General features: G+C 48.9%; 1 protein-coding gene across 2 annotated transcripts in view; it reads left to right on the top strand.

Moving 5' to 3' along the window:
* Window positions 1-2,185: 2,185 nt before the first annotated feature.
* Window positions 2,186-24,986, top strand: part of PARP1 (poly(ADP-ribose) polymerase 1) — a 40,773-nt gene continuing 17,972 nt past the window's right edge. Inside the window, exons 1-8 of one of the 2 annotated variants that reach the window (XM_068986090.1) lie at window positions 2,186-2,442; window positions 7,526-7,691; window positions 14,598-14,713; window positions 16,215-16,429; window positions 17,835-17,934; window positions 19,785-19,901; window positions 20,498-20,674; window positions 23,141-23,285. In XM_068986090.1, coding sequence (XP_068842191.1) covers window positions 2,323-2,442; window positions 7,526-7,691; window positions 14,598-14,713; window positions 16,215-16,429; window positions 17,835-17,934; window positions 19,785-19,901; window positions 20,498-20,674; window positions 23,141-23,285 — 1,156 coding nt within the window. In that variant the 5' untranslated portion in view covers window positions 2,186-2,322. Of the gene's footprint in view, window positions 2,443-7,525; window positions 7,692-14,588; window positions 14,714-16,214; window positions 16,430-17,834; window positions 17,935-19,784; window positions 19,902-20,497; window positions 20,675-23,140; window positions 23,286-24,986 lie in introns of both variants that reach the window. The other variant, XM_068986089.1, reaches the window with a different exon arrangement.

Below are 24,986 nucleotides of genomic sequence, written 5' to 3'. Positions count from 1 at the left end.
ATATATGTAAGGCAGGGATTCTTAGCCTTTGTGTATGCACCCAGGGCCCATTTGTCAATCCAGTGAAGTCTATGAGCCTCTAATGCAATAGTAGCTTCCAGATACACTATCAGGCAAGTTATCTGAGAAGTCACAGAACAGAAAGCTCCACAGACTAAGACACTTGAATTGCAGGGCTTCTTAAATCAGTTTGAAACACCTAATTGACATCTTCTGCAGCAAGGAGGACAACATGGGGTGGATAACATACCCAGGACAGGCTGGAGGAGAAATGGAGCACATCATCTAAACCTGGGGTCCTGCAATGTTCGTTTGTTCTGTCTCTGAGACTGACAGTGGGGTTATGAAGACTGGAACTGAGGATGTTCAGAGTTATTCGACAGAGAGTGAGTACCTGGAGCCAACCCACAGTCACCTATCAGAAAGACACAGGGGCAAGCACACGTGGCCGCAGATGTAGCTCGCCAATAACCTGCTGAACAGACTTGGGTTTTATCTGCAGTTCTTGAGCAGAGCACATGGAAGCCAGAATGGGATCACAACATTATCACCAGTGAGTGGCTATTAGGGATGACACAGTTGTCAACCCAGAGGTCAAATGATGATGCCTGTTGATTTGGTTATCCTCCAAGTGAAATTCTTTTATTTGTGGCATCGTATATTCCACTTACTCTATTCACATGCAACATATCAAACAGGTCACTACTTAAGCTTCTTGCCTAGGTCTGTCTCACAACCTACTAGCCTACTCAACATCTGCATCTCAAAAACTTCTGGCTTTTTCCTTCTGTATGTTTAACAAGTTTTGTTTCATTCATCCTGTTTATTTTTCTTTTCCTCTATAGAATGGAATATTCTCAAACAGAGCATATTCCATTATAATAATGTTTTAGATGAATAAAATAAAATGCATAGAATTGAAAAAGAAACCAGGTATACACAGTTCCACATTAAATAACAAGACCCAAGGTGATGGCACCCCACTCCAGTACTCTTGCCTGCAGAATCCCAGGGACGGGGGAGCCTGGTGGGCTGCTGTCTGTGGGGTCGCACAGAGTCGGACACGACTGAAGTGACTTAGTAGGGTGGCAGGTCTTTCAGTGACTGAAATTTAAGTAGTAATGAGCTTAATACTGAGTTCTCCCTGTTGACTAAAAAAAGATGTACAACTTGAGAGTTGTGAGTTAAGTTTTATTTGGGGAAAAATGAGGACTGCAGCCAGATCTCAGATATCTCTGAGAGACTGCTCCAAAGCAGCAGTGGGGGAAAAAAGTCAATATATAAGATTTTGGTGAAGGGGGAGTTCACTGCCATGAAACACTCATTTTACAAAAGGTTTTTGTTAGTCATGAGGATCTGATGTCACCATGAAGGGATTTAGTGCTTCTCTAGATATGAGGAGATGCAAGAATTGAGATCATAAAATCAGTTCCTGAACACATCCAACTATCTAAAGACCTGTCCCATCAGATTCCCTGGAGCACAGAGTGCCTCACTCCACCCTGAACTCCCTCAGGGTTGTTGAAGGTCAACAGCTTTTAGCAGCATGGGTTCAATCTCTGTAGAGGCAGATGGCAAATGCCTTTGTTGTCATTGGCAATGCTCTTGGTAAGTGCCAATTTGTACCCAACAACTGTAAAGTGATATGAAAGTGCTGTGATAACGATTGATGAGACTCCTGAAATTTTTATCCATGCATTAAAATTCATATGAAGGCGATGCTAGACTTCAGTTAGTATTCTGTCCCAGTGGTCCGCGGACTGTAGTCAACCCCAGGCGAGGGCCTGCCCAGGTCCTTCGGCTGCCAAAGGACTTTCCCCAGCCAGTCCAGCCCCTTCCAGATCTGGCCCCTCAGGGGAGAGGGGACACATGCATTAAGAAGCGACAAGGGTGGAATCAGCTGTGAGGACACTTAAGCCTTCCTGGGGACAAACAGTTAAAGGAGACAAATGGTGAAAGGACTGGCACCCCGTCCTTCCCAGAGCTGCAGGCGAGGGGTCTGCCCCGCCTCTTGCCTCCAGCATCCGGGAGGATGCAGCCGCGGGCGCCGGGGAACTACCGCCCCCACCCCCGGCCGGTAGGGGGCGAGCGCGCGCCGGCGGCCCCGCCCCTGCGCACGGGCGCCGGGGCGTGCCAGCCGCCAGGCATCAGCAATCTATCCGGAGCGGCGGGTGGCCTGCGCGGCGTGTTCGGAGGCGGTGGCGGCGGTTCAAGGCGCCAGGCCGCCTGCGGGTAGCGGATCGGTGGGTGAGGCGGCAGTAGCAGCAGCGGGTCTCCAGATCGCGGCGTCGGGCTCCCGGAGCTGTAAGCGGCAGGAGAAGAATGGCGGAGTCTTCAGACAAGCTCTATCGGGTCGAGTACGCCAAGAGCGGGCGCGCGTCTTGCAAGAAATGCAAGGAGAGCATCCCCAAGGACTCGATCCGGATGGCCTTCATGGTGCAGGTGCGGGCGGAGGGGGCGCTTTGTGCGCGGCCGGGCCTTCGCGCGTCCGAGGAGGGTGGGGGGAGGGCCGGCCCGGAGCCGTGGGCCTGGCCGACCGCTCCCAGCCAGCGCGGGGCCTGCGGGCACAGCTGCTATCGCGGGACGAGCCCGCCGGGTGGACCCTTCTTCCGTCAGGTTTTGCTGATCTTGCAGGAAAAGCCCGGGAAATACGGTCTGGAGCCGGTGGGGCCTTTTACTTTGTGAAAATAGGGAGCCGCTTCTATCCTTAGTTCTGGGTTTATTTTATTACCATACGCTTCGGGATGGAAACTGACTTGTGGTTTTTTGAAGCTAGTCTGGTTTTGACCTACCTTGTTTTGGAAGATATTTGTCCTACATTGACGGTGGCGACTGGCAAGTGACGATTTGGATTTTTTTTAATCGGTTTTTGGCTATCATTTCAACATCCGCTCACTCTTTTTTTTTTTTTAATTAATTATGCAAAACTATGTAAGTCGATGTCATTTCAGTACAGTGCGTTCACTTTTGGCTTACGTTATGGTTTAACATTTTCCCCCAAACTTTCCCAGTTCACAGAACGTCGTCTTTGTAGCTATCCGGTTTGAGTAAGAGTGGTTCCTAGTGATTCTCATCTGGGCTTGTTAATAGATTCAAGATTCCCTCCAGTGGTCCCTGAGGCTTCCGAGCAGGCCAGGAGGGGTGTTGGAGTGAGGTGGTGTGTCTGAAGACCCCTCCCAGGCAGAGAGATTCCTGCCACTTTCAGCTTCCAAAAGCTCCCGTCTGTTTGTGTAATTCTAGTTCCCACCGTTCCTGTCCTCCCCACCCTAAGGTAAAGCTGTTGTCCAAGCTTAGTGCTCATGGTCAAGATAGCTTGATTTTCCCTCCACCAGTGAGGCAGTAGGTATTTTAGGAATGACTAGGTGGTATTGCTGCATTCGCAGTAGTTAGGTGGTGTAGGGGAATGGGTACCAGTGTGTACTTAGGCTATTTCATTTCATAATATTGTTACCAAATCCCAGCTCAATCTGCTTACTGCCCGACAGGCTAATTGAAGCAAGGAATACTAACTTTATTATTTGGAAAGTCAACTGATCGAGAAAATGGCAGACTATTGTCTTAAAATCAGCTGTCTTGTTGGGGTCTGGATGCCAGCTTCTTTTATAGGACACAAAGGGGAAGGAGTTGAGAAAGTAAAGATCATTTTCTTGCAAATCTCTCCTGAAATGGCCAACCATAGGGAGGGGAAAGAAAGAAACTGAAGTTGCTTGGTCGTGTCCAACTCTGCAACCCCATGGACTGTAGCCTGCTGGACTCCATCCATGGGATTTTCCAGGCAAGAATACTGGACTGGGTTGCCATTTCCTTCTCCAGGGGGTCTTCCCGACCCAGGGATCGAACCCAGGTCCCTGGCACTGCAGGCAGATTCTTTACCATCTGAGCCACCAGGGAATCCCTTAGAGAGGGGATGTATGTGTTAATCACTTTAGGCAGAGGGGCAGGGTGCCCGGAGGCAGGTTATTATATATGATTATAATAATGAGCAATGAAAAATAAAGGTTAAAGTCCAATAAACAGATCCTGATCCATCTGGGAGTTAGAATTACCGACAGTATGTCACTTCTCAGGTGGCACTAGTGGTAAAGAACCTGTCTGCCAATGCAGGAGACCTGAGAGATGCAGGTTTGATCCCTGGGTCAGGAAGATCCCCTGAAGAAGGAAATGGGAACCCACTCTAGTATTCTTGCCTGGGAAATTACATGGACAGAGGAACCTAACAGGCTCCAACAATATGACAGGGGTTGGCATTGTCATCTTAGTATCATTCTCAGGGCCACCTAGCTCACTACCCAACGCTTATCGCTTAGTAAACACTCACTGAATACCAGTTAGGTTCTAGGTGTTAAGTACCAGGGGCACAAGGACAGACTCCATTTCTGGGAGCTCCCAATTTGGTTAAAGGGGTGATGACTGGTAAACATTGCTGTGCTGGGGTGGGTGCCACCTGCTGGAGCTGTGCCCATGGCATGGTGGGTGCCAAATTGGAGCTCACCACAGAAGTGGCAGAAAGTTGAGGATGGAGGAGTAGACGAGGCTTCCTGTTTGAGGAGCCTTATCTCCCCCAGAGCATCTTTTCATTTCATCCTAACGTGTGGGTGGCTGGCTGATCTCGTGAACTCCCCATTAATACAGGGGCTCTTAACCTGGAGTCTGTGGGATGGCACATAGAACTCAAGAGGTCCATGAGTTTCAATGAGAAAAGAGTCCTGTCTTCCCTGGACTTCAGTTACATTTCATTACTTTCTACAGTTATGAATGTAAGCCGCAAAGCAAAGGCACATTAACAGTAACTGCAGTTTTTGTCATCAGTAGTAGTTATTTTCATATCATTTACAGTTGTTGGGGATTTTTAAAAATAATCATTTATACTCAACAAGATCGTGGGCTTCCCTGGTGGCTCAGACGGTAAAGAATCCACCTGCAGTGCAGGAAACCTGGGTTCCATCCCTGGGTTGGGAAGATCCCCTGGAGGAGGGCATGGCAACCTATTCCAGTATTCTTGCCTACTGGCAGCCTACAGTCTGTCGGTCACAGTTGGACATGACTGAACAACTAAGCATGGCATAACATGGCAACAAGATTACAGTAGTTGTTAGCAATAAGATTATAGTAGTTATTAAAGTGGTACTGTATCTTGTTATTTAATGCTTTAAAGTTTGTGGTGAAGGACAGGGAAGCCTGGCGTGCTGCAGTCCATGGGGTCGCAAAGAGTTGGACTGAGCGACTTGTAGATTACTGAAGTGTGGTTTTTCTCTAATGGTAACTGAGGGTGGAGTTTACACAAATGTTTTGTAGGTCCTTTAGGCTGAGCTGGTGAAGGCCAGAAAAAAGAAGCCTTTCTTCCCCCACCACCCCCCCCCCCCCCACTTTGGATTTAAATACCTTCTTTTACATTTGTGTGGGAGGATTGTTCTTGGAGTATCAAATACCTGATACTTTAGCTGGCAGGCCCTGGGGCAGCTTGGAGGGGAATGCACCAGGCCTTGGTGTTCTTGGGAGGGTCTGCAGGAAACGCCTGCTGCCTTTCTTCCTTTCTTCCTGGTAACAGTTGTTCTGTACTCTCTGGGGTAGGCTGGCCCTGGTGTGGTCTCTTTTTTATAGCCCATTTCTCAGGAAGCAGCCTGAGAGTGGCTCGGTAAGGACCCTGGTGCGTGGTGGGCACTTATGTTTGCTGAGTCTACAGCCAAGGATTCTGCTCCTTACTGGAGCCGGCCGACTGCCTGGTGAGGCAATAGTCTTGTGACCTTAGTCTGGTTACTTTCTTGCCATCTCATCCTCAGTCCTGAGTTCTTAAGTATAAAGCTTTGCATAGATCAAGGGTTCTTTCCTCTGGAGGGAGACCAGTGGCCTCAGCAGTCCTGGAGTTTGTGCCATGAGTATACCCTGGTGGAGGCTTTTCATGTTTGGCACTGTGCCTGTGGCTGGGAACACAGCACTCAGGCCAGAGTTAAAGGAGCACGTGTGGGGGCCTCAGAGAGCCAGGAAGAAATTGTGGCCATAGGTTCCAGTGAGGGGCGGGCAGAGCCATGAGTCAGGGGCCCCCTCTCTGCACCTAAAGGAGGCTTAAAGAGGGGCTCCAGGGCAGGCAGAGCCCGGTCAAGGCCACTGCAGATGCTGTAACAAGACGCCCAGGCGTTTAAGGATATGTTGGCTGCCTTGGTGAACGTCTGAGAGCCAGGACACGAGTCTGTTCTCTGAAATGACGTTTGTTGACTGGTTGTGGGTGGGGAGGGCTGTCTCAGAGTAAGCATCTTTCCCACAGCAGGAGCCCCTCCATCCTTCCTTTCTCCCTCTTCCCTCCAGACCTGGGGCACCCCACAAATGTTCTGAGTGCCTGCCATGACTGTGCTGGCAAGACAGGCATTGCATGCCTCTCTGGCAGCTCCTGACCTCACGCAGGGCACAGGCCTTGATCAAATAATAACCCAAATGAATCTTAACTCTGGGGAGCTACGGGAAGGGGCATCTGTCATGGGACATGAGGAAGTGCTCTTGACTCTAGTTAGAGCTGGGGAGCCCAGGGGACAGCCATTGCCACTGTAAACCCACGCTGCGCAACCCTGCGTCCTTGTGCCCCAGCCGTTAACCCTGTATTTCATTCAATGCTGTCTATAAAACCCAGAGAGAGGCTGCTCACCTAGTAGGAGAGGGCCAGTTGGGAGAGCTTGTCCCTGCTTTTCCTGAGCACTTTCTGTGTCCGCATGACTCCATCCTAAACGTTCTGCTTGGTGTTTATTTTTAACGCTGTTTTATGCCATCTGCTTGACATTTAGATTTCTGTCCTATCAAAGCAGATGTTTGGGGCCTTCAGTCAGAAGAACCGTTTGTGTATTTTTAAGTACCTCTTCCTGCCGAGCGACGTAGAGCAGCGTAGTGGAAAGAACCGGGGCTGAATCACCTGCTGCATGTCTGACCGCACCCCCATGAGACTGTGAAATGAGGGTGCTGGTTCCTCAGAGACAGCTGTGGGGTGTCCCATGGTGGGTGGTGGGCAGCAGGGTCCCTCCAGCGCCTGGGGGTGGGGTGCCGCCCTGCCGGTCCCTTTCAGTCTCCCTCATGGAAATCCTTCATTCCGTGCACATCTGCCTGGCTGCTGCCGGCAGGCCACTTCTCTGACACATCTGCTCAGCCCGGCGCTCATCGGGGACTCATTCCCCGCTGTTCTAAGTGCACAGAGCCCTGGGAGCCACGTGGGCCCTGGCGGTGGTCCGCTGGGTGGGGGGGTGGGGGCCAGGAAGCAGGACGGGCACCTCCTATGCCCTCACCGAGCTCTGAGCTGAGTTTGTGACAGAAACGCAGTGGCAAGTTTGGTAACCGCGCTCAGGGCTGAACGCTAAGCTGAAGTGCCGGTCAGCCCCACGGGATGGCCTGGTGCCTGTCCCAGGGCAGGCAAGGCAGCTTCCTCAGCTGAGGGGTGGGTGCCGTCCTCTGTTGACAGATAAGCAAGGGGGTTTGGGATGTCTGGTGCTGAGGCCCGCGCCTGAGGCTCACAGCTCTTTTTCCGCCTCTGATTCCGCCCTTCTAGTCGCCCATGTTCGATGGGAAAATCCCACACTGGCACCACCTCTCCTGCTTCTGGAAGGTCGGCCACTCCATCTGGCACCCTGATGTTGAGGTGGAGGGGTTCTCCGAGCTCCGCTGGGATGACCAGCAGAAGATCAAGAAGATGGCCGAGACTGGAGGAGCGACAGGTGTGTGCCCAGCGGGGAGGTGCGGGGGTCGCCCCAACCCTGGAGCTTCCTGGGCAGGGGCCTGCTCTGTGAGAGCAAAGAGTAGGTCCTTCAGCTCACTGTCCCGTTAACTCCAGCAGCATCGCAATGACCCAGAGTTGTCCTGTTGGTACAGGATGTGTTACTTCTAGATGCTTGAAATGTAGCCTTTAAACTTGCTGCGGTGGTTATCTTACTAGACCCTCTTTTAGAGTGGTTTCAGGTTCACAGCACAATTAAGCAAAAAGTATGGAAAGTGGAGAGTTTCCACGGAGGCGTGACCTCTTCTACCTTCAGCTTCTCCCAGCAGCTAAAGTTACGTTGACACATCAGTTCACCCAAAGTCCAGAGTTTATATTAGCCATCAGTCGTGGTGGTGTACATCTTTCCTGTAAGGGTTTGGGCAAATGTATAATGACATATCCATCCTTATAATGTCATTCAGAGTATTTCCATTGCTCTGTAAAATTCCTCTGCATTCTACCTGTTCATCCCTCCATCTCCCAACCCCTGGCAACCACTGATGTTTTTCCTATCTCCATAGTTTCATCTTTTCTAGAATATTGTGTCATTAGAATCACACAGTATGTAACCTTTTCAAATTGGCTTATCTCACTCAGTAATATACATTTAAGTTTCTTGCATATCTTGTCACAGGTTGATAACATTTCTTTGGGGCACTAAATATTCTACTGTCTGGAAGCACCACAGTTTATCCCTTCACCTACTAAAGGACACCTCAGGTGCTTCCAGTTCTGGCAATTATGAATAAAACTACCATAAATGTCCCCAGGCAGGGTTTTGTGTGGACATAAGTTTTTTAATCGTTTGGATAAATACTAAATACCAAGGCACACGGTTGCTGAATTGTATGGTTAAGAGTATCTTTAGACAGCAAGCTTTTTCCAAAGTGGCCAGACCATTACATTCCTACCAGCAATGAACGAGAGTTCCTGTTACTCCATGTCCTTACCAACCATGTTTGTTACCAGTGTTTTGGATTTTGGCAAACTAATAGGTTTACAGTGGTATCTTGTTTTAATTTGCAATTCCTTAGTACCATATGGGCAAAGCTAACACAATTCTGCTAAGAGAATACACTGGTCATAGCAGACACCCTTCTTCAACAACATAGGAGACACTTTACACATGAGTAACACCAGATGGTCAATACTGAAATCAGATTGATTACATTCTTTGTGGCCAAAGATGGAGAAGCAGTGTACATCAGCAAAAACAAGACCTGGCGCTGACTGTGGCTCAGATCATCAGCTCCTTACAAAGGAGCTGAATTTTAGGCAAAATTCAGGCTTAGATTAAAGAAAGCGAGAAAAACCACTAGGCCAGTAGGATCTAAATCAAATCACCTATGATTATATAGTGGAGGTGATGAATAGATTCAAGGGGTTAGATCTAGTAAACAGAGTGCTTGAAGAACTGTGGACAGAGGTTTGTACTATTGTACAGGAAGCAGTGAACAAAACCATCCCAAAGAAAAAGAAATGCAAGAAGGCACAGTGGTTGTCTGAGGAGGCTTTACAAATAGCTGAGGCAGGAAGAGAAGCAAAGAAGCAAGGGAGAAGGGGAAAGGTTACCCAACTGAATGTAGAGTTCAGGAGAATAGCAGGGAGAGAGAAGAATGCCTTCTTCAGTGAACAATGCAAAGAAATAGAAGAAAGCAACAGAAGGGGAAAGACTAGAGAGCCCCTCAAGAAAATTGGAAATAGCAATGGAACATTTCATCCAAAGATGGACACAATAAGGGACAGAAACGTTAAGACCTGATAGAAGCACAAAAGATCAAGAAGAGATGGCAAGAATACACAGAAGAACTGGACAAAAAAGATCTTAGTGACCTGGATAGCCACAATGGTGTGGTCACTCACCCAGAGCCGGACGTTCTGGAGTGTAAAGTCAAGTGGGCCTTAGGAAGCACTGCTGCCAGTAAAGCCAGTGGAGGTGAGGGAATTCCAGCAGAGTTATTTAAAATCCTAAACGATGATGCTATTAAAGTGCTGGACCCAATACGTCAGCAAATTTGGAAAACCCAGCAGTGAGCGCAGGACTGAAAGAGGTCAGGCTTCACCCCAGTTCCCAAGAAGGGCAGTACTATAGAGTACTCGTCTCCCGTGCTACTAAGGTTGTGCTCAGAATCCTTTAACCTTCCACAGTACGTGAACTGAGAACTTCCAGATGTTCAAGTTGGGTTTAGAAAAGGCAGAGGAACCAGAGATTAAATTGCCAACACTCATGGATCATAGAGAAAGCAAGGGAATTCCAGAAAAACATCCACCTCTGTTTCACTGGCTATGCTAAAGCCTTTGACTTTGTGGTTCATAACTGTGGAAAACTCTTAAAGAGATAGAAATACCAGACCATCTTAACCTGTCTCCTGAGAAACCTCTATGCAGGTCAAGAAGCAACAGTTAGAACCTTATATGGAACAACTGACTGGTTCAAAATTGAGAAAGCAATATGATAAGGCTGGTTATTGTCACCCTGTTTGTTTAACTTATAGGCAGAGCACATCATGCAAAATGCCAGGGTTTATGAGTTACAAGCTGGAATCAAGATTGCTGGGAGAAATATCAACAAACTCAGATATGTAAATGATACCACTTTAATGGCAGAAAGCGAAGAGAAACTTAGCCTTTTGAGGGTGAAAGAGCAGAGTGAAAAAGCTGGCTTAAAACTCAACATTCAAAAAACTAAGATCATGGCATCCATTCCCACAACTTCATGGCAAATAGAAGGGGACATGGTGGAAGCAGTGACAGATTTCCTCTTCTTGGGCTCCAAAATCACCGTGGACGGTGACTACAGCCACAAAATTAGAAGACAGTTGCTTCCTGAAGACAGGAAAGTTACAGCAAACCTAGACAGTGTATTAAAAAGCAAAGACATCACTTTGCCAACAGAAGTTTGTATAATCAAGGCTGTAGTCTTTTTTTCTAGTAGCCACATATGGATGTGAGAGTTGGGCCATAAAGAAAGCAGTGCTGAAGAGTTGATGCTTTCAAGCTGGTGCTAGAGATACTCTTGAGAGCCCCTTGGACAACAGGAAGATCATTCAATCCTAAAGGAAATCAACTGAATACTCACTGGAAGGACTGATGCTGAAGCTGAAGCTCCATTACTTTGGCTACCTGATGCGAAGAGCAGACTCATTGGAAAAATCCCTGATGCTGGGAAAAATTGAAGGCAGCAGGAGACGAGGGCAACAGCAGAGAAGATGGTTGGATGGCATCACCGATTCAATGGACATGAACTTGGGAAAACTCCGGGAGATGGTGAGGGACAGGGAGGCCTGGATGCTGCAGCCCATGGGGTCACAGAGAATCTGAAACAACTTGGCGATTGAATAGCAAGAAGTACCATATGATTTTGAGCGTCTTTCCACTTCGTTTTATTGAGTTCATCGTATAGTTGGACAGCAGTCCTCTATCAGATATGTCTTTTGCAAGTATTTTCTCTCAGTTTGTGGTGTATATCTTTTATTCTCTTGGTGCTATCTTTCACAGAGTAGACATTTTTTTTTAATAAAATCTGACTTATCAATTATTTATTTTATGTACTGGGTCTGGTACCATCTCTAAAAAGTTATCACCAGAGGCTTCCCTGGCAGTACAGTGGTTGAGACTCTGTGTCTCCAATGCAGGGGGCACAGGTTCAATCCCTGTTCGAGGAACTAAGATCCCACATGCTGTAAGGCACAACCAAAAAATTTTAAGAAGAATAATAATTGATAAGTAAATAAAAAGTTACCACCATACCCAGATGGTGCTAGTGGTAAAGAACTCACCTGCCAATGCAGGAGACTTAAGAAACACAGGTTCAATCCCTGGGTTGGGAAGATCCCCTGGAGGAGGAAGTGGCAACCCACTCCGTATTGCCTGGAGAATCCCATGGACAGAGGAGTCTGGCAGGCTCCTGGCAGTCCATAAGGTCACACAGAGTCAGCCACGACTGAAGAAACTTAGCACCATACCGAAGGTCATCTAGATTTTCTCCCATGTTATTTTCTAGAAGTTTTATAGTTTTGTGTTTAATCAATACATTTAAGTCTGTGATCCATTTTGAGTTAATATTTGCCACAGGTGTAATCTGTCTAGATTAAATTTTTTTGCACATATATGTCTTATTGTCCTAGCACCACGTGTTGAAAAAGCTGTCTGTTCTCCACTGTGTTGACTTTGCTCCTTTATCAAACATCAGGTGACTGTATCTGTGTGGGTATACTTCTGGACTGTGTTCTGGCTTATTTATCAATTTCGCCAGTATCACTGATTTGATTATATAGCTTTACAGTGAGTCTTGTTGTCAGGCAGTGTCAGTTCCCTGACTTTGTTCCTCTTCAGTATTGTGTTGGCTGTTCTGCGTCTCCTGCCTCTCCGTATAAGCTGCAGTCGGTTGGTCAGTATCCACAAACTTAATTTGCTGAGATGCCTTTAAATTTTAAATGGTCGGTTTTTTTTTTAATCATCCTTTGAAGGCTATCTCCCGGGACTCTATTCTCATTTCTCTGCCTTCCTGTGAACTGACCCAGTTTAACCTATGGTTGTGACTTCAGGCTGTTGTTGAGAATGAGAAGTTTTAAATTGTCCCAGATCCTGTAATTTGGAAAGAACTATCATTAGTACTGCAGGGTGTCTTATTAGAAAATGTTTTTCTATTCAAATATTGATGTTTGTGTGTTTTTACTCCTGCAGAAAAAGGATTCTACCTTAAGTATAATACATTTTTTTTAATGTTCGGTCACCTTTTCCTTGTGATAAAATATACATAACACAGTGCTTACCACTTTCAGTGTACATTTCAGTGGTGTTAAGTGCAATTCACAATGCTGTGCAGCCATCACCATCATCCTGATCTTCCTAAACTATTGCTTCATACCCGTTAAACATTAACTCCTCTTGTCTCCTCCGCTTACTCTCTGACAACCGCTGTTTCTGTCTCTGTGAGTTTGATTACTTCTAAGTACCTCATACTAGTGGAATCACACAGTACTTATCCTTTTGTGTTTGGCCTATACTGTATTTGTCCATCTGTGTCTGACTTATTTTACTCCACATAATGTCCTCAGGGTTCATTCATGTGGCGTCTGTCAGAATTTCCTTCCTTTTAAAGGCCGGATAAGAATTCTGTGATATGGCTGTTTCACGTTTCATTTCTCTGTTCATTCATTGTTGGCAGTTGGTTGTTTCTGCCTTTTGGTAATAGGTGAATATTGGTATGCATTTATCTGATGCTACCTTGTTTTATGTTCTCTTATGTATGTACTCATAAGTGGAGTTACGAGTGGAATTATCATATCAATACTCTACGTTCAGGTTTTGTGTAAACTGCAGTACTGTTTCCCACAGCGGCTGTGGGATTACACATCCCCAGCAAAAATACACGGGTTTCTGATTTCTCCACATCCTTATCAACACTTTTGTTTTCTGGAAGTTTTTGGTTTTTCAGGATTTTTAAAAATATCCTTAATGTTTTGAAGTGATATCTCATAATCTTGATTTGTATTTCCCTGTGGTCTACACGTTGCATTTTACAGTTTAATATTTACTCTTCTCATGTTAAAAGTTACAGATTTCCATCATTATTGTTTAAGATAACATTGTATTCATTTATGCAGATCTTGCTAAATTTTGTGCGTCATTTGAGTATTTGGGATCTATTACAGTAATTTGATTGAATCCTTGCCGCATTGCTTTATCAGTTTTTCCAGTTGAGCTGAGACACCTGGAGGTTAGTTGAGTGCCCCAAGGTTAGCATGGTGGTGAACTCCCGTGGCAAGATTCAAGTCCAGACTCTCTGCTTTTGAAACTAGGCTGTAAACCATTTAGCTCTGTTACAAACAGAACAAATTTCTCATGTATCCTGGGCATCTATCCAGTTATTTAATTCTAAGAGGAGGCAATACTGCTAAAAGAGATGAACTGTTTCAAGGTGTGTGTGCCAGCCTGCCTTTTAGAAAGCTTGTATCAGTTCTACCTGTACCAGCAATGTGTGATGTACTCATTTCTCCACTTCCATGCCATCCATCCCTAAGTACTTTCGTTACTTTTCATTCTGCTGGACATGTGTTTCATCATCAGGAAGCTTCATCTTTGAGTCAGTGTTCTTGTTGTAATATCTCTTTTCTCACAGTAACTGTTTTTAGTATTTTGAAATTTTTCATCCAGAATTTTTAAAATAATACACAGTTATATGCACAGACTTGACGTGCACAGTTCAGTGAATTTTGGCAAGTGCACGCGCACGTCTAACATTCACCCATCAACAAGAAGCCCCAGAAAGGTCACTTGGGTCCTTTCCGAGTCATCCTTCCTCTCAGCATGTAACCACTGTTCTGATTTCTGTCCCTTTGGGTTAATTTTGTGTGATTTAGCATTTGGGAGAAAAAGCAATAGTCTCTTTTTCTCTTGTAAACTGCTTTTGCTCAGCATGTCTGTGAGACTCATCCAGGTTGTCTTATGTGTCATCAATTCTTTTTTAATTACTGAAGAACAGGCTTTTGACTATAACTCAGTTTGTTAGTTCATTCTCCTGTTGATCTACTATCATACATCGTAGTAAGCACTTATTAAGCTCTTTCAAAGTGAGGAAGGGGGTGCAGAGGAGGGGCCGGGGGTGGGAGTGTTAAAGACCACCACCAGCTAACATTATGCTGTGTCCAGGAGCCTGAGAAAATTTTTAATTTCATTGCAGGAGAAGAAACTATTAACCAACCACAGTAGTTAGAAACAAACGTAGATGAGATGGACCAACTGTGGTTGCCCAAAACACAAGGTGTTCTGGTAGAGGTATCCCAAGAGGTAGAGGAGGACAGGGCTCTTTGGAACTACGCTAAGGCTGTTGAAACGAGCATGGCTGTGTTAGATGTTTCAGGCAAAGGCCAGGATGGAGTTGGCAGCAAGACGGAGAAGACGCTGATTGACTTTGGGGCAGGGTACGCCAAGTCCAACAGGAGCACGTGCAAGAGCTGCATGGAGAAGATAGAAAAGGTGAGAGTCTGGGGCTTGGTCTGTCTGACTTTCTGGGTTTCTTGCACTGGATGTCATTGGATAGCTCAAAAGAAAAAAGAAAATAGGGCTTTAGGTGCTGGGTAAAAATAAAGTGAATCATCTTAGTAGTGACAGGAGATAACTGACTTTTCTTGTGGCAGATCTAGCCCTGATCATTCACAGTGCCGTCCTTGCGTGTCACTGAACCTGCTCTTAGGAAACCTGGGAGAGTTTGGAAAACATGTACACAGTGGGTCTCTTCTGGACCCCCGAAGGGCTGCAGGAAGCTGTTGGTTGTGTTTTATGGTAGACTCAGTTTAAGGAGTGCGTTTGTTCCCTAGTGTCAGCCTCCAGGCTGTCTTCCGCTTAGCCAGGAGCTTCTTCCATCCTCCTTCCTTTCCAGCTCTCACCCCTGTAGGATGATAGCTGGTCGGGTGGAGTGACGGCTGAGTAGCTCAGATGCAGATTGAGGGGTTGGCCTGTGCCCTTTAGCCTCGTTACCAGAGATCCTCTCATCTTAGGCAAACATTCTGGTTAATTAATTCAAGGCACTGATGAGAAGTTTCCACCTCCTCAGTATTGTCCAGGAAATTGAGGCAAGTCAGTGAGCGTTCAGAAAGGAAAAGCATGAAACTGCTAGATCTTCTCTAGCTGCCTTCTACCACAAGAATTTGAGGCAGAAGTTGAGTTTCAAAGGGAGCGCCCAAGGCTGTGTGTCGTGGAGTGTGGCCAGGCCTCAGGTGGAATTGTGTCAGTGCCGCTTGGTCTGCGTTTCCCCACCTGGGGCTCACGGGCCTGAAACCCATAGGGCTGTCAGACCTGGGCAGGATGGCAGGACTGGATGCTAGCTTACAGGTTTGCTACTGCATTTTAGGGAGCCTTCAGCTGCGTAAAGAGACTGAGGGGCTGGGTAGGAGGTTGCAGAAGATCCCTGCTAGGATTGAGGCCTGCTCTGTGTCCCTCAGGGGCTTCCCTGGTGGCTCAAATCATAAAGAATCTGCCTGAAATACAGGAGACCCAAGTTCAATCCCTGGGTCGGGAAGATCCTCTGGAGGAGGAAGTAGACAACCTGCTCCAGTATTCTTGCCTGGAGAATTCCTTGGACAGAGGATCTTGATGGGCTACAGTCAGTGGGATTCAGAGTCAAGTAGGACTGAGCGACTAATACTTTCACTTCTGGCTCTCTTGAGCCTGGAGTATAGCGTCCCAGGCATTGTTCTTACCTCTGAACCGGGGTCTGCAGAGTGTCCTCAGGGTGATGTTACCAGTTTATCACTTGCCCAGGCATCTGGGTGGGTAGGTAGCTAGTTGGACTTAACCTTATTTAAAAATAGGGAGCAGAGGCTTCAGGGTAACACAATCCTTAATGGCATAAAAGAACCAAAACCTTCCAGCAGCCCTCTTATCACCTTCATTGTGGACCTGGTCGCCCCCAGACCGCCCCAATGTTTGACCACCCTTCCTTGTCTCTCTTTGGTAACACGTGTGGATTCTCCTACAGGGCCAGGTGCGCCTGTCCAAGAAGGTGGTATACCCTGATAAGCCCCAGCTGGGCATGGTTGACTGCTGGTACCACCCAAACTGCTTTGTTCAGAAACGGGAGGAGCTGGGCTTCCGTCCCGAGTTCAGCGCAAGCCAGCTCATGGGCTTCAGCGTCCTCACCGCAGAGGACCAAGAAACCCTCAAGAAGCAGCTCCCGGCCATCAAGGGTGAAAGGTGGGTAGAGGGCTGGGGATGGAGGGTGTCCATGGGGCTTCAGGGAAGGGTTTCCCGCAGGCCCAGAGTATGTATCAGACTGCTGCACCCTCCTGACTGCCCCGTCTGGGCGTCCCCCTGACTGGAGTCCGCCGCCTTTCCTCTCACCGCTCCATGACCCGCTCTCACATCCCCGTAGCATCCTCAAGTGCAGAGGCGGCCTTTAAGCACTATCTCAGTTCTAAATGCGTACGTTTAGGACTTCCCTGGTGGTCCTGTGGTTGAGAGTCTGCCTTGCAGTGCTGGGGACACAGGTTCAACCCCTGGTCTGGGAAGATCTGACATGCCTCAGGGCAGCTAAGCCTGTGTGCCACGACTACGGAAGCCCATGTGCCTTAGCCCATGCTCTGCAACAAGAGAATCCACCACAATAAAGACGTCCTCTCACCACAACTAGAGAAGGCCCACACTCACCCACAAAGACCCAGAGCAGCCATAAGCAAATAGTAAATTTTAAAAATGAAATAAGTGCACAAGTTGATTGTACAGCACATGTGGCTCTGGAATGTCAAAGAAAACTAGAAAGTCAGAGGCATGGATTTTAAAGTCCTCAGGGCACTTTGACACTCAGCATAGGTGTAAGAGGAATGTATAAGCTTCCATTTATGCCGTAACCACCAGAATGGGTTGAGCACTTATGGTACACTGGGCATTGTGCTAAGCCTTTTACAGCATAATTCATTAACCATCACCATGATCCTACAACGTAGAGGGTATTCTTTTCCCCACTTTAATGAATGCGGGAAAATCCAGGGGTTTGATCTCAGGCCAGCGTGACAGCTGAAAGCATTAACCACCATGGCTGGCCTGCCCTGTTTCTGGGGGCTACTGATGACCCTTGGTGCCCTCTCTCAAGTCAGGGGCGATGCTCCTTGGTCAGCAGTGTTTGCTGACCTGGCTGAGGCAGACCGGCTGGCAGCGCCTAGACTACTGCTTCTTGTTGAGCTTGAAATGATAACCTCCCGCGTCTGAGAACAGCCTCTTGGCCTCAGGAGCAGCCCCATGTCTTAGCTTGAAAGACTCAGTGCCTGACATTGGTGCTTTGACTTCTGCAGTCCCTGCCAGAACCTTCCAGGCCATCTGGTCTATGCCAGGAGATGGGTGGCACTTTGATGTCAGACGAGGCCTAAGCCCTGGGTGCTGCGCTGCGTTGTTCCAAGGCTCTGGAGCGACCGCTGGCCCGTCCTCGCAGCTGAGTGTGTCACGAAGTGGCAGCTGCAGACCTGAGCAGACAGCGAGCTCCTGAGTGGGCAGCGCCTGGCCAGGCCGTGTTAGAGTGCCGGGAGGATGCTGTGTCACCCGAGGCATTGGCTTTCAGGGTCTCAGTGGTTCTGGTTCTTTTTCTCACATCCTTTGTCTCTTTCAGAAAGAGAAAAGGCGATGAGGTGGATGGAGTAGATGAGGTGGCCAAGAAGAAATCTAAAAAAGAAAAAGACAAGGAGATTAAACTTGAAAAGGCCCTCAAGGTGAGCCCAGAGCTGCATGTCTCCTCTCCCCATTCAGTCTAATTCTCTTCCTCATTCTGGGGAGAAAGTTAAAGGAGGTGTGGGTGTCCTGCTTTATAAGAGCTTTTAAAATCCCCAAATTGATAGCTGCTGTTCAGTAGCCTGGCTTTCCCCCCCAGGCTTCCTTCCCTCCTCCCAAAGCAACGTGAAAGCATCCACAGTGGGCTCTCAGCGGCAGACCAGTGGCCAGGCTGGTGGGAGCCGAGCTGTCGCTTCCCACTCAGCAGCTGGGATGGGCGTGTCTTGCCTCAGCCACACAGTGCATCACCACATCCCAGACCTAGAGCACGTTGGAAACTGGGTATTGAATTCAAGGATGCTGAACGTTCTTGGCACAGAGAATGGCTGAAAGAGATAAAATTCAAATTTTTTTTTTTTTTTTAATGAAAATCTCTTCTTGGGGGAAAAAAAAAATAGAAGGCATACAGTAAAAGGAGAAAACTGCCCATGAGATCAGTGGTCATTGGCCAGAGACATTCATCACCATGTTGGTAAATGTGTGTCAAAGTAAAGTAAGAATTATTAACGAGAAAATGGCGAGTGTTTGTTTGGGAAACTAGGAGGGGGCCGTCGGTCTCTTCTTGGGGGTGTGATTTCCATGCTTAATACAAATCAGACTCGGTGTGGGTAGTCCTTCAGTTTAAAATGTGTCTGTTTTGTGCCAGCCCTGGCTGCAGGGCTGCTACAGTGGGTTTGGTGTTATTCCTTCCGTGCTCCACACGCTCCCCAACCCGGCACAAATGTTTGTGCTGGCTTCCCATCCTTGGTCACGTAGGTGACATCTTTCTGCTGCTTCCATCTCACCTTGCGCCCTTAGACTTCTTCCTTGTCCTCCCTTGTTCCTTATGCTCTCTCGTTCCAAGGCTCACCATGTGGTCCTGCAGGGGTGGATTTTTTTAATTGTATATTTTATTTAAAAAAAATTATGCATACTTATATTTATTTTCACTTTTTTTTGGACCACACCATGCAGCATGTGGAATCTTAGCTTCCCAACCAGGCATTGAACCCATGCCTCTTGCAGTGGAGGCACGGATTCTTAGCCACTGTACCACCAGGGAAGTTCCAGGGGTCCCTATCACTGAGGCCCTTACTGAGGTGGGGCCGGGGAAGCAGTGTGTGTGATGCATCTCTGTCATGTTAAAGCCCTTCTCACCCAGTGCTGAGAGGGCTGGCATTTCCATCTGTCTTGCAGAGGTGGGGTCTCAGGCCTGACTGGGCATGACCCGCCCAGTCCCCTAAAGCGGGAGGAAGCACTCCCCTGCCCTGGTTGTGCTGTGGGGAGGCCCCTGCCTTCCTAAGCAAAGCACATGTGAGAAGAAGTGCAGTGACGGGAAGAGTGCCCACAAAGAGTAAGCACTGCATAAATATTACCACAGAGACTTACAGTTCTGTTTGCAGAAGACCTGAAGTCTGTTCACGGTAGTGAGCATAATGCACGATTGAGGCAGTCGGGGTGTTTGGGGCTTGTCCCTGCTCGCTCGCGGGTAGTTGGGGAGCCGTCCCTCCTCCCTTCAGTGCTGGGTGTTGGGACAGATAAACCTGGTGCCTTCCTGCTTGTGTGTCCTGGGATTTGTCTCTGAGGGGCTGGTTCCGGGGACTCCAGTGCCCAAGTGCCCAAACCCCAGGCCGACTCGGACACGGCGCCCCGTGCTGGGAGCAGAGTCCTGGGGATGCGGCAGCTCCGCTCAGTGCAGGGCTGTGAAGCAGGGCTATGATGGGAGCCGAAGGGTCCAGAGTGGACCCTTCCTCTGGTTGGGCTTCTTTCTCTGAAAAGAGCCGATCTCTCAGCTGCTGGCTGTCGTACGCAGGCCCAGAATGACCTGATCTGGAACGTCAAGGACGAGCTAAAGAAAGCGTGCTCGACGAACGACCTGAAAGAGCTGCTCATCTTCAACAAGCAGGAAGTGCCCTCCGGGGAGTCGGCGGTGAGCTGCCCTTGTGTTACGGGAGCCGCGAGCCAGGCGGCCAGGCCGTGTGCGGTGACTGTCCCGGTGCAGTGTGGGAGGCCCTCCGGTTGAACACCTGCCGGTATTAATTGGGAGCGGCGTTCCACAGTCGTGTTGCATGGTCATCGCCATCGAGGTCGCCATTTGCAGGGCAGGAGGGGGCAGGCGCTCAAGCGCTGAGGTGGGCCGCACGTCTGCCTCGTGAGTTCATGCCACACACTTGGGCCCAAAGAGCTCTCTCTGCTGTTTCCTCCCAGGCTCCCCGGGGGCCACGAGGGCTGTTTCCCCAGCAGGCCCTGCCGTCACTCCGGTGCACTCAGAAGCAGTGGGTTCTCTGGGCTCTCCCTCTATTTCTAAGTCACCGAGGGAAGGGAGAGCTGCAGGAACACTTCATGCGTGGACATAAGATCCAAGCTCCAACCATGATCCGCCTCCCCTGGGGAATGTTAGGGAGCCTCAGGGCACTCCCTTTTTTAGCAAGTGATGTCTGTGCAGATTCTTCATCCCACATTGGCAAATGTCCTCTCACGGCCCCCCGCCTTCCTCCCTGACGTGTTTTTCTTCACTGGCTTCAGATCTTGGACCGCGTGGCCGACGGTATGGTGTTTGGCGCCCTCCTTCCCTGCGAGGAATGCTCGGGCCAGCTGGTCTTCAAGGGCGACGCCTATTACTGTACCGGGGACGTGACTGCCTGGACCAAGTGTATGGTCAAGACACAGACGCCCAACCGGAAGGAGTGGGTGACCCCAAAGGTAAGTCAGGTGGGAGGTAGGAGCAGTCCTGGGATCTATTAACAGAAAAACCTGGCCCCCCCTCCCATGCTTGTCCACACTCGAGGCCACCACGACTGCGGAGTAGAGTGTCTCAGACCTCTTTACACTGGGGCCTTCCTCATAATCAGAATATAAAGTGATGTCACTGGTTCTGTACATTTGCAAACTACACAGATGGAGAATCAGTGCACTTCCTGCTGGAGCACAGGTTTGTCCAGCTGGTGTGAAATGCGAAGACTGTGAGTCACTTTTAATTTCTGTTTCTCTCTGCCAAGCACTGTCCTAGGCACAAGGGACACAGTGGTGAACCAGTGGCGATTCCTGCCTTTATAACAAGAGGGTGCTTCTCAAGGACATTTCCTTGCCTAGGTGCTGGAGGAGGAGGAGGAGGACCCAGGGTTCCCGTGTCCCCCGTCACCTCTCTGCTGAGCTCTTAGAATGCAGAAAGCCTCAGTTGGGCCACCTTGTTAGGAGCCGTGCTGCTGGGGAGCATGCAGTGTCAGGGGGCGGGCTGCTGGAGGGACCCAGCACCACCGGGGACGGTCGTGGCCCTGCCGCTCACTGGGCTTTGGGGTTGGTGTCTGTCAGGTTCGCTCACTGCCTGTGTCTTCTCCTGGGGGTGGAGCATTTGGACCAGCAGCGTGTGTAACTGTCACCTGCGTCGGGGCTGATCGCCGCTTTCCCACGTTTTCCCCTTTTGCACTCATTCTTTTCCTGCCTTCTCTGTCCCCTACCGTAATTATTGAATACCTCCAGTGCAGCTGCTCTGAAACAAATCTGACTTTGTCGCTGCCCCACCCTTAAAACCTCACAGTGATTCCCCAGTTCTTCTGAGAATGCCAGTGTTACGAGCGCATGTGTGGTATTTGTATCCCTTTCAGTATCTTAGGTTGGGGAAAACATTAGATTGTTACGTGAACTGTTTTGTGTTGATATGTCAGTTGCGCTGCATCTGTGTGTAGATTTCTAAGGGTTATTATAAAAGGATACCTGGATGTGCAAGATATTTTGTCAGGTCAACAGTGCTTGCTGCCCAGGGAACCCATGGACTTGCAGGCCCTGTGTAGGGCCTGTGCTGCCACCGGGGCATCTCCTGGCTTGAAACCCCTTTCCCAAAGCCCCCCGTGGTCTGACTCCAGCTACCTTCCGCAGCCCCTCTTGGCTGTTTTATTCTTCTTCACAGACTGCTCTTACCACACGACGCACGTTCTCTCTCTCTCCGTCTCACCCCTTCCCCAGTCCATCCTCATCTGTGTCTCTTTCATTACACACTCCGCAGTGGGGAACCAACTACAGTTGTGTGTTCCCAGAACATCACAATACCTGTCCGATGCTTTTACTTAACTGCCTGCTTTGCAGCTTCCAGCCAGCGGAGCAGGTCACTGCCTCTGAGGAGCCCTCCCAGCGTTCCCAGTGTTGCATCACTTTAGCACGCCTCTGGTTTAGAAGCCAGTTCCTATACGGAAGTTGCCTTCTTACATCTGACTCTCAGTCAAGGCTGAGTTTGTTTCTCAAAGGCCAAAACTCTTTTAAACCCACTGAGATGTGTGGCACATGTTAGATGCCCAGCATATGTTTTATCTGCTGGATGGTCATTGACCATGGATCTATCAGGGAAGGACTGTTTGTTTTTTTAACTTTTTATCTTGTATTGACGTATAGCCAGTTAACAATGTTATAAACAGTGAAGGGATTCAGCCATACATATGTACATATCCATTCTACCCCAAACTCCCCTCCCATCCAGGCTGCCACATAACATTGAGCAGAGGTCCGTGTGCTCTGGTGAGGAAGGACTCTGTTGGTGGGATGAAGACTTAGGAGAGTAGGGATCTGGTACCCCTGAGCCTCGTGCATGTGATGTTTACTGCGTGACCACTTAGAGCAGAGCCCATGGTAACACCTGGGGTCCAGCTGGACACTGACCATTGTCGGGCCGCCTGCATCCACGGTCGCTTCTTCTAGGAAGGGAAGAGAATTGCCTTGATTTCCTTCTAGGTAATAACCTGTCTCCTGGGATGTGGAGAGTCTGGGGGGCTTTTGATCATGGAAAGGACATATGACCCCAGGACAACGCCTCTTGTCCCTTAGGATTGCAACTCGAGAGTGAGGCCCGAGGGTTGTAATCAGGTTCCAGCAGGGGTCCCTTGACCAGATAATTAACAGATTTTTTTTCTTTTTTTATTTTTAAAGAAAATACTTTTCTTCTTAAAGCGTCACAGTACCAGCTCTATTATAAATGTAGAAGCACTAGTAATAGGTGCTATATCAACAGTGTTTCAACTGTTATTGAAATACTATATCAACTGTATTTCATACCACAAGCCTCCAGTCTTCCTATTTTGTCATTCTTTATTGTAAGAAGAAAAAGATTCTCAAATTCTTCGCTCTGTCAGTTGGTTATTTTGTGGGAGAACTGGTTTAACTATAACTTACGTTTTTTAGGAATTCCGAGAAATCTCTTATCTCAAGAAACTGAAGATCAAAAAGCAGGACCGTATATTCCCCCCAGAGAGCAGCGCCCCGGTGGGGGCAGCACCCCCACCCTCCGCAGCTTCAGCGCCTGCCGCTGTGCCCTCTGGCCCCCCAGGTACAGCTCTGGGCCCAGCCTGGGTGGGGAGGGCTGGGGCCCTGAGCTTAGCGGGAAGAGGGGATCTGGCTGGGTTCTTCTCCTGTTGGCTGATCCCATGGGGAAACTCTGCCCTTGTTCTCCCCTCCCCACCACCAGCAGGAGGAGGAAGGCTGGGGAGGGGCTTCTGAGAAGGATCAGGGCTACGGTTGCCTGTGGGGACGCTGTCCTGCCTGCCTGAGTCTGCATTGCTGAGCAGAGTCAGTACAGGCCTCCCCTTTCCGCCTCTGGGCAGGGCCCCCACCTCCACCCCCACCATTCATCCCCAGCCAAATGTGACATTGGGGCTCTGTCCCCTCTGTGATCGACATGAAAGGTATTCCACACCAGCAAAGACAGGGAGATCAGTATGTGTTTTCCTGACAGAAAGGGGCCACTGTCTTTGTTTACTCAAAGATATGTGGCGTAGTTGTGGCCACCGTATGGCAGGTGGAGGGAGAGGATTCATCTGTGAATGTCAGCCCACCAGTGCCCTCCCTCCATCCCCCGGGGAGAGGTCGTGTGGTCATCCCGAGTCACCCTGCCGTTTGCAGGTGGGCTGGTGGGGTCGGCATCCGGGCCCTGCGCTGAGGGTCCCCTCTGCTTTCCCCTCACTTGCAGTTCACAGCTCAGTGGTTCTGTTCTCTTTGGAGACCTTCGCCAGCTTTCAGTTAAACCCTGTGGGTGTCCCTGGTTGTTCCCCCCTCACAGTTCAGTTTAGTCGCTCAGTCGTGTCTGACTCTTTGCGACCCCATGGACTGCAGCACGCCAGGTTCCCCTGTCCTTCACCAACGGCCGGAGCTTGCTTAAACTCACGTGCATCGAGTTGTTGATGCCATCCAACCGTCTCATCCTCTGTTGTCCCCTTCTGTTCCTGCCTTCAATCTTTCCCAGCATCAGGGTCTTTTCCAGCGAGTCAGTTCTTCACATCCAGTGGCCAAAGGATTGGAGCTTCAGCTTTCAATGAATATTCAGGACTGATTTCTTTTAGGATTGACTCTTCTGATCTTGTGATCCAAGGGACTCTCACAGGGATGGCTTAAAGGATTCCACAGCATCACTTATGGAATGTGTCACAAGCGCTATACATTTCCATTTGCAACAAACAGAAGGCGCACTCCTGACCCAGGTCTTCCTGGCCTGGGGTTAGTGCTGAACACCTGAAATGCCAGGGTTCTTGGTGCCCGAATCCATCTCAGCTCAGTGTGGTCCTGCCACCAGGGCTTCCAGTGGTGGATGAGACTGATTTTTCAAATAGGGTTGATTAATAAATATCCTATGAAGATTATAGTTTGTTTCTAGTTGTGGAATGGGGGGAAAAAATAACAGAAGGAATTGCGAGTTAATATGATGACTCCGGCTGCCCACCACTGCCCAGACCCCTGGTCCTTCCTTGTCTATGGTGCAGACCCAGACGCCCCCAGGCATCCCTGCTCGTGGCCTAATTGTAGAGCGGTATCAGTGCATGGCTCATCCCCAGCTGGACCTTGCTGTGCCAAGGACTGGGTGTGGTTTGCTGTCCTCTGCTTTCCTGGTACTCTAGCTGTTTGCTGTTTACATGGCCTTTTCCCTAAGGAGACCCATTTTTCCCTGATCAGAGAGGGTGCTGAGGCCGTTCGGGGGCCTTGCAGCCTGTCTGACTTTTCCCTGGGAGCTGCTGCCTAGTTTTCTGCTCTTCCCTAC

The sequence above is a fragment of the Capricornis sumatraensis genome, chromosome 14 (genome assembly GCF_032405125.1).
Source record: "Capricornis sumatraensis isolate serow.1 chromosome 14, serow.2, whole genome shotgun sequence".
NCBI classification, from domain to species: domain Eukaryota; kingdom Metazoa; phylum Chordata; class Mammalia; order Artiodactyla; family Bovidae; genus Capricornis; species Capricornis sumatraensis.
This window is presented reverse-complemented; position numbering and strand designations above follow the sequence as displayed.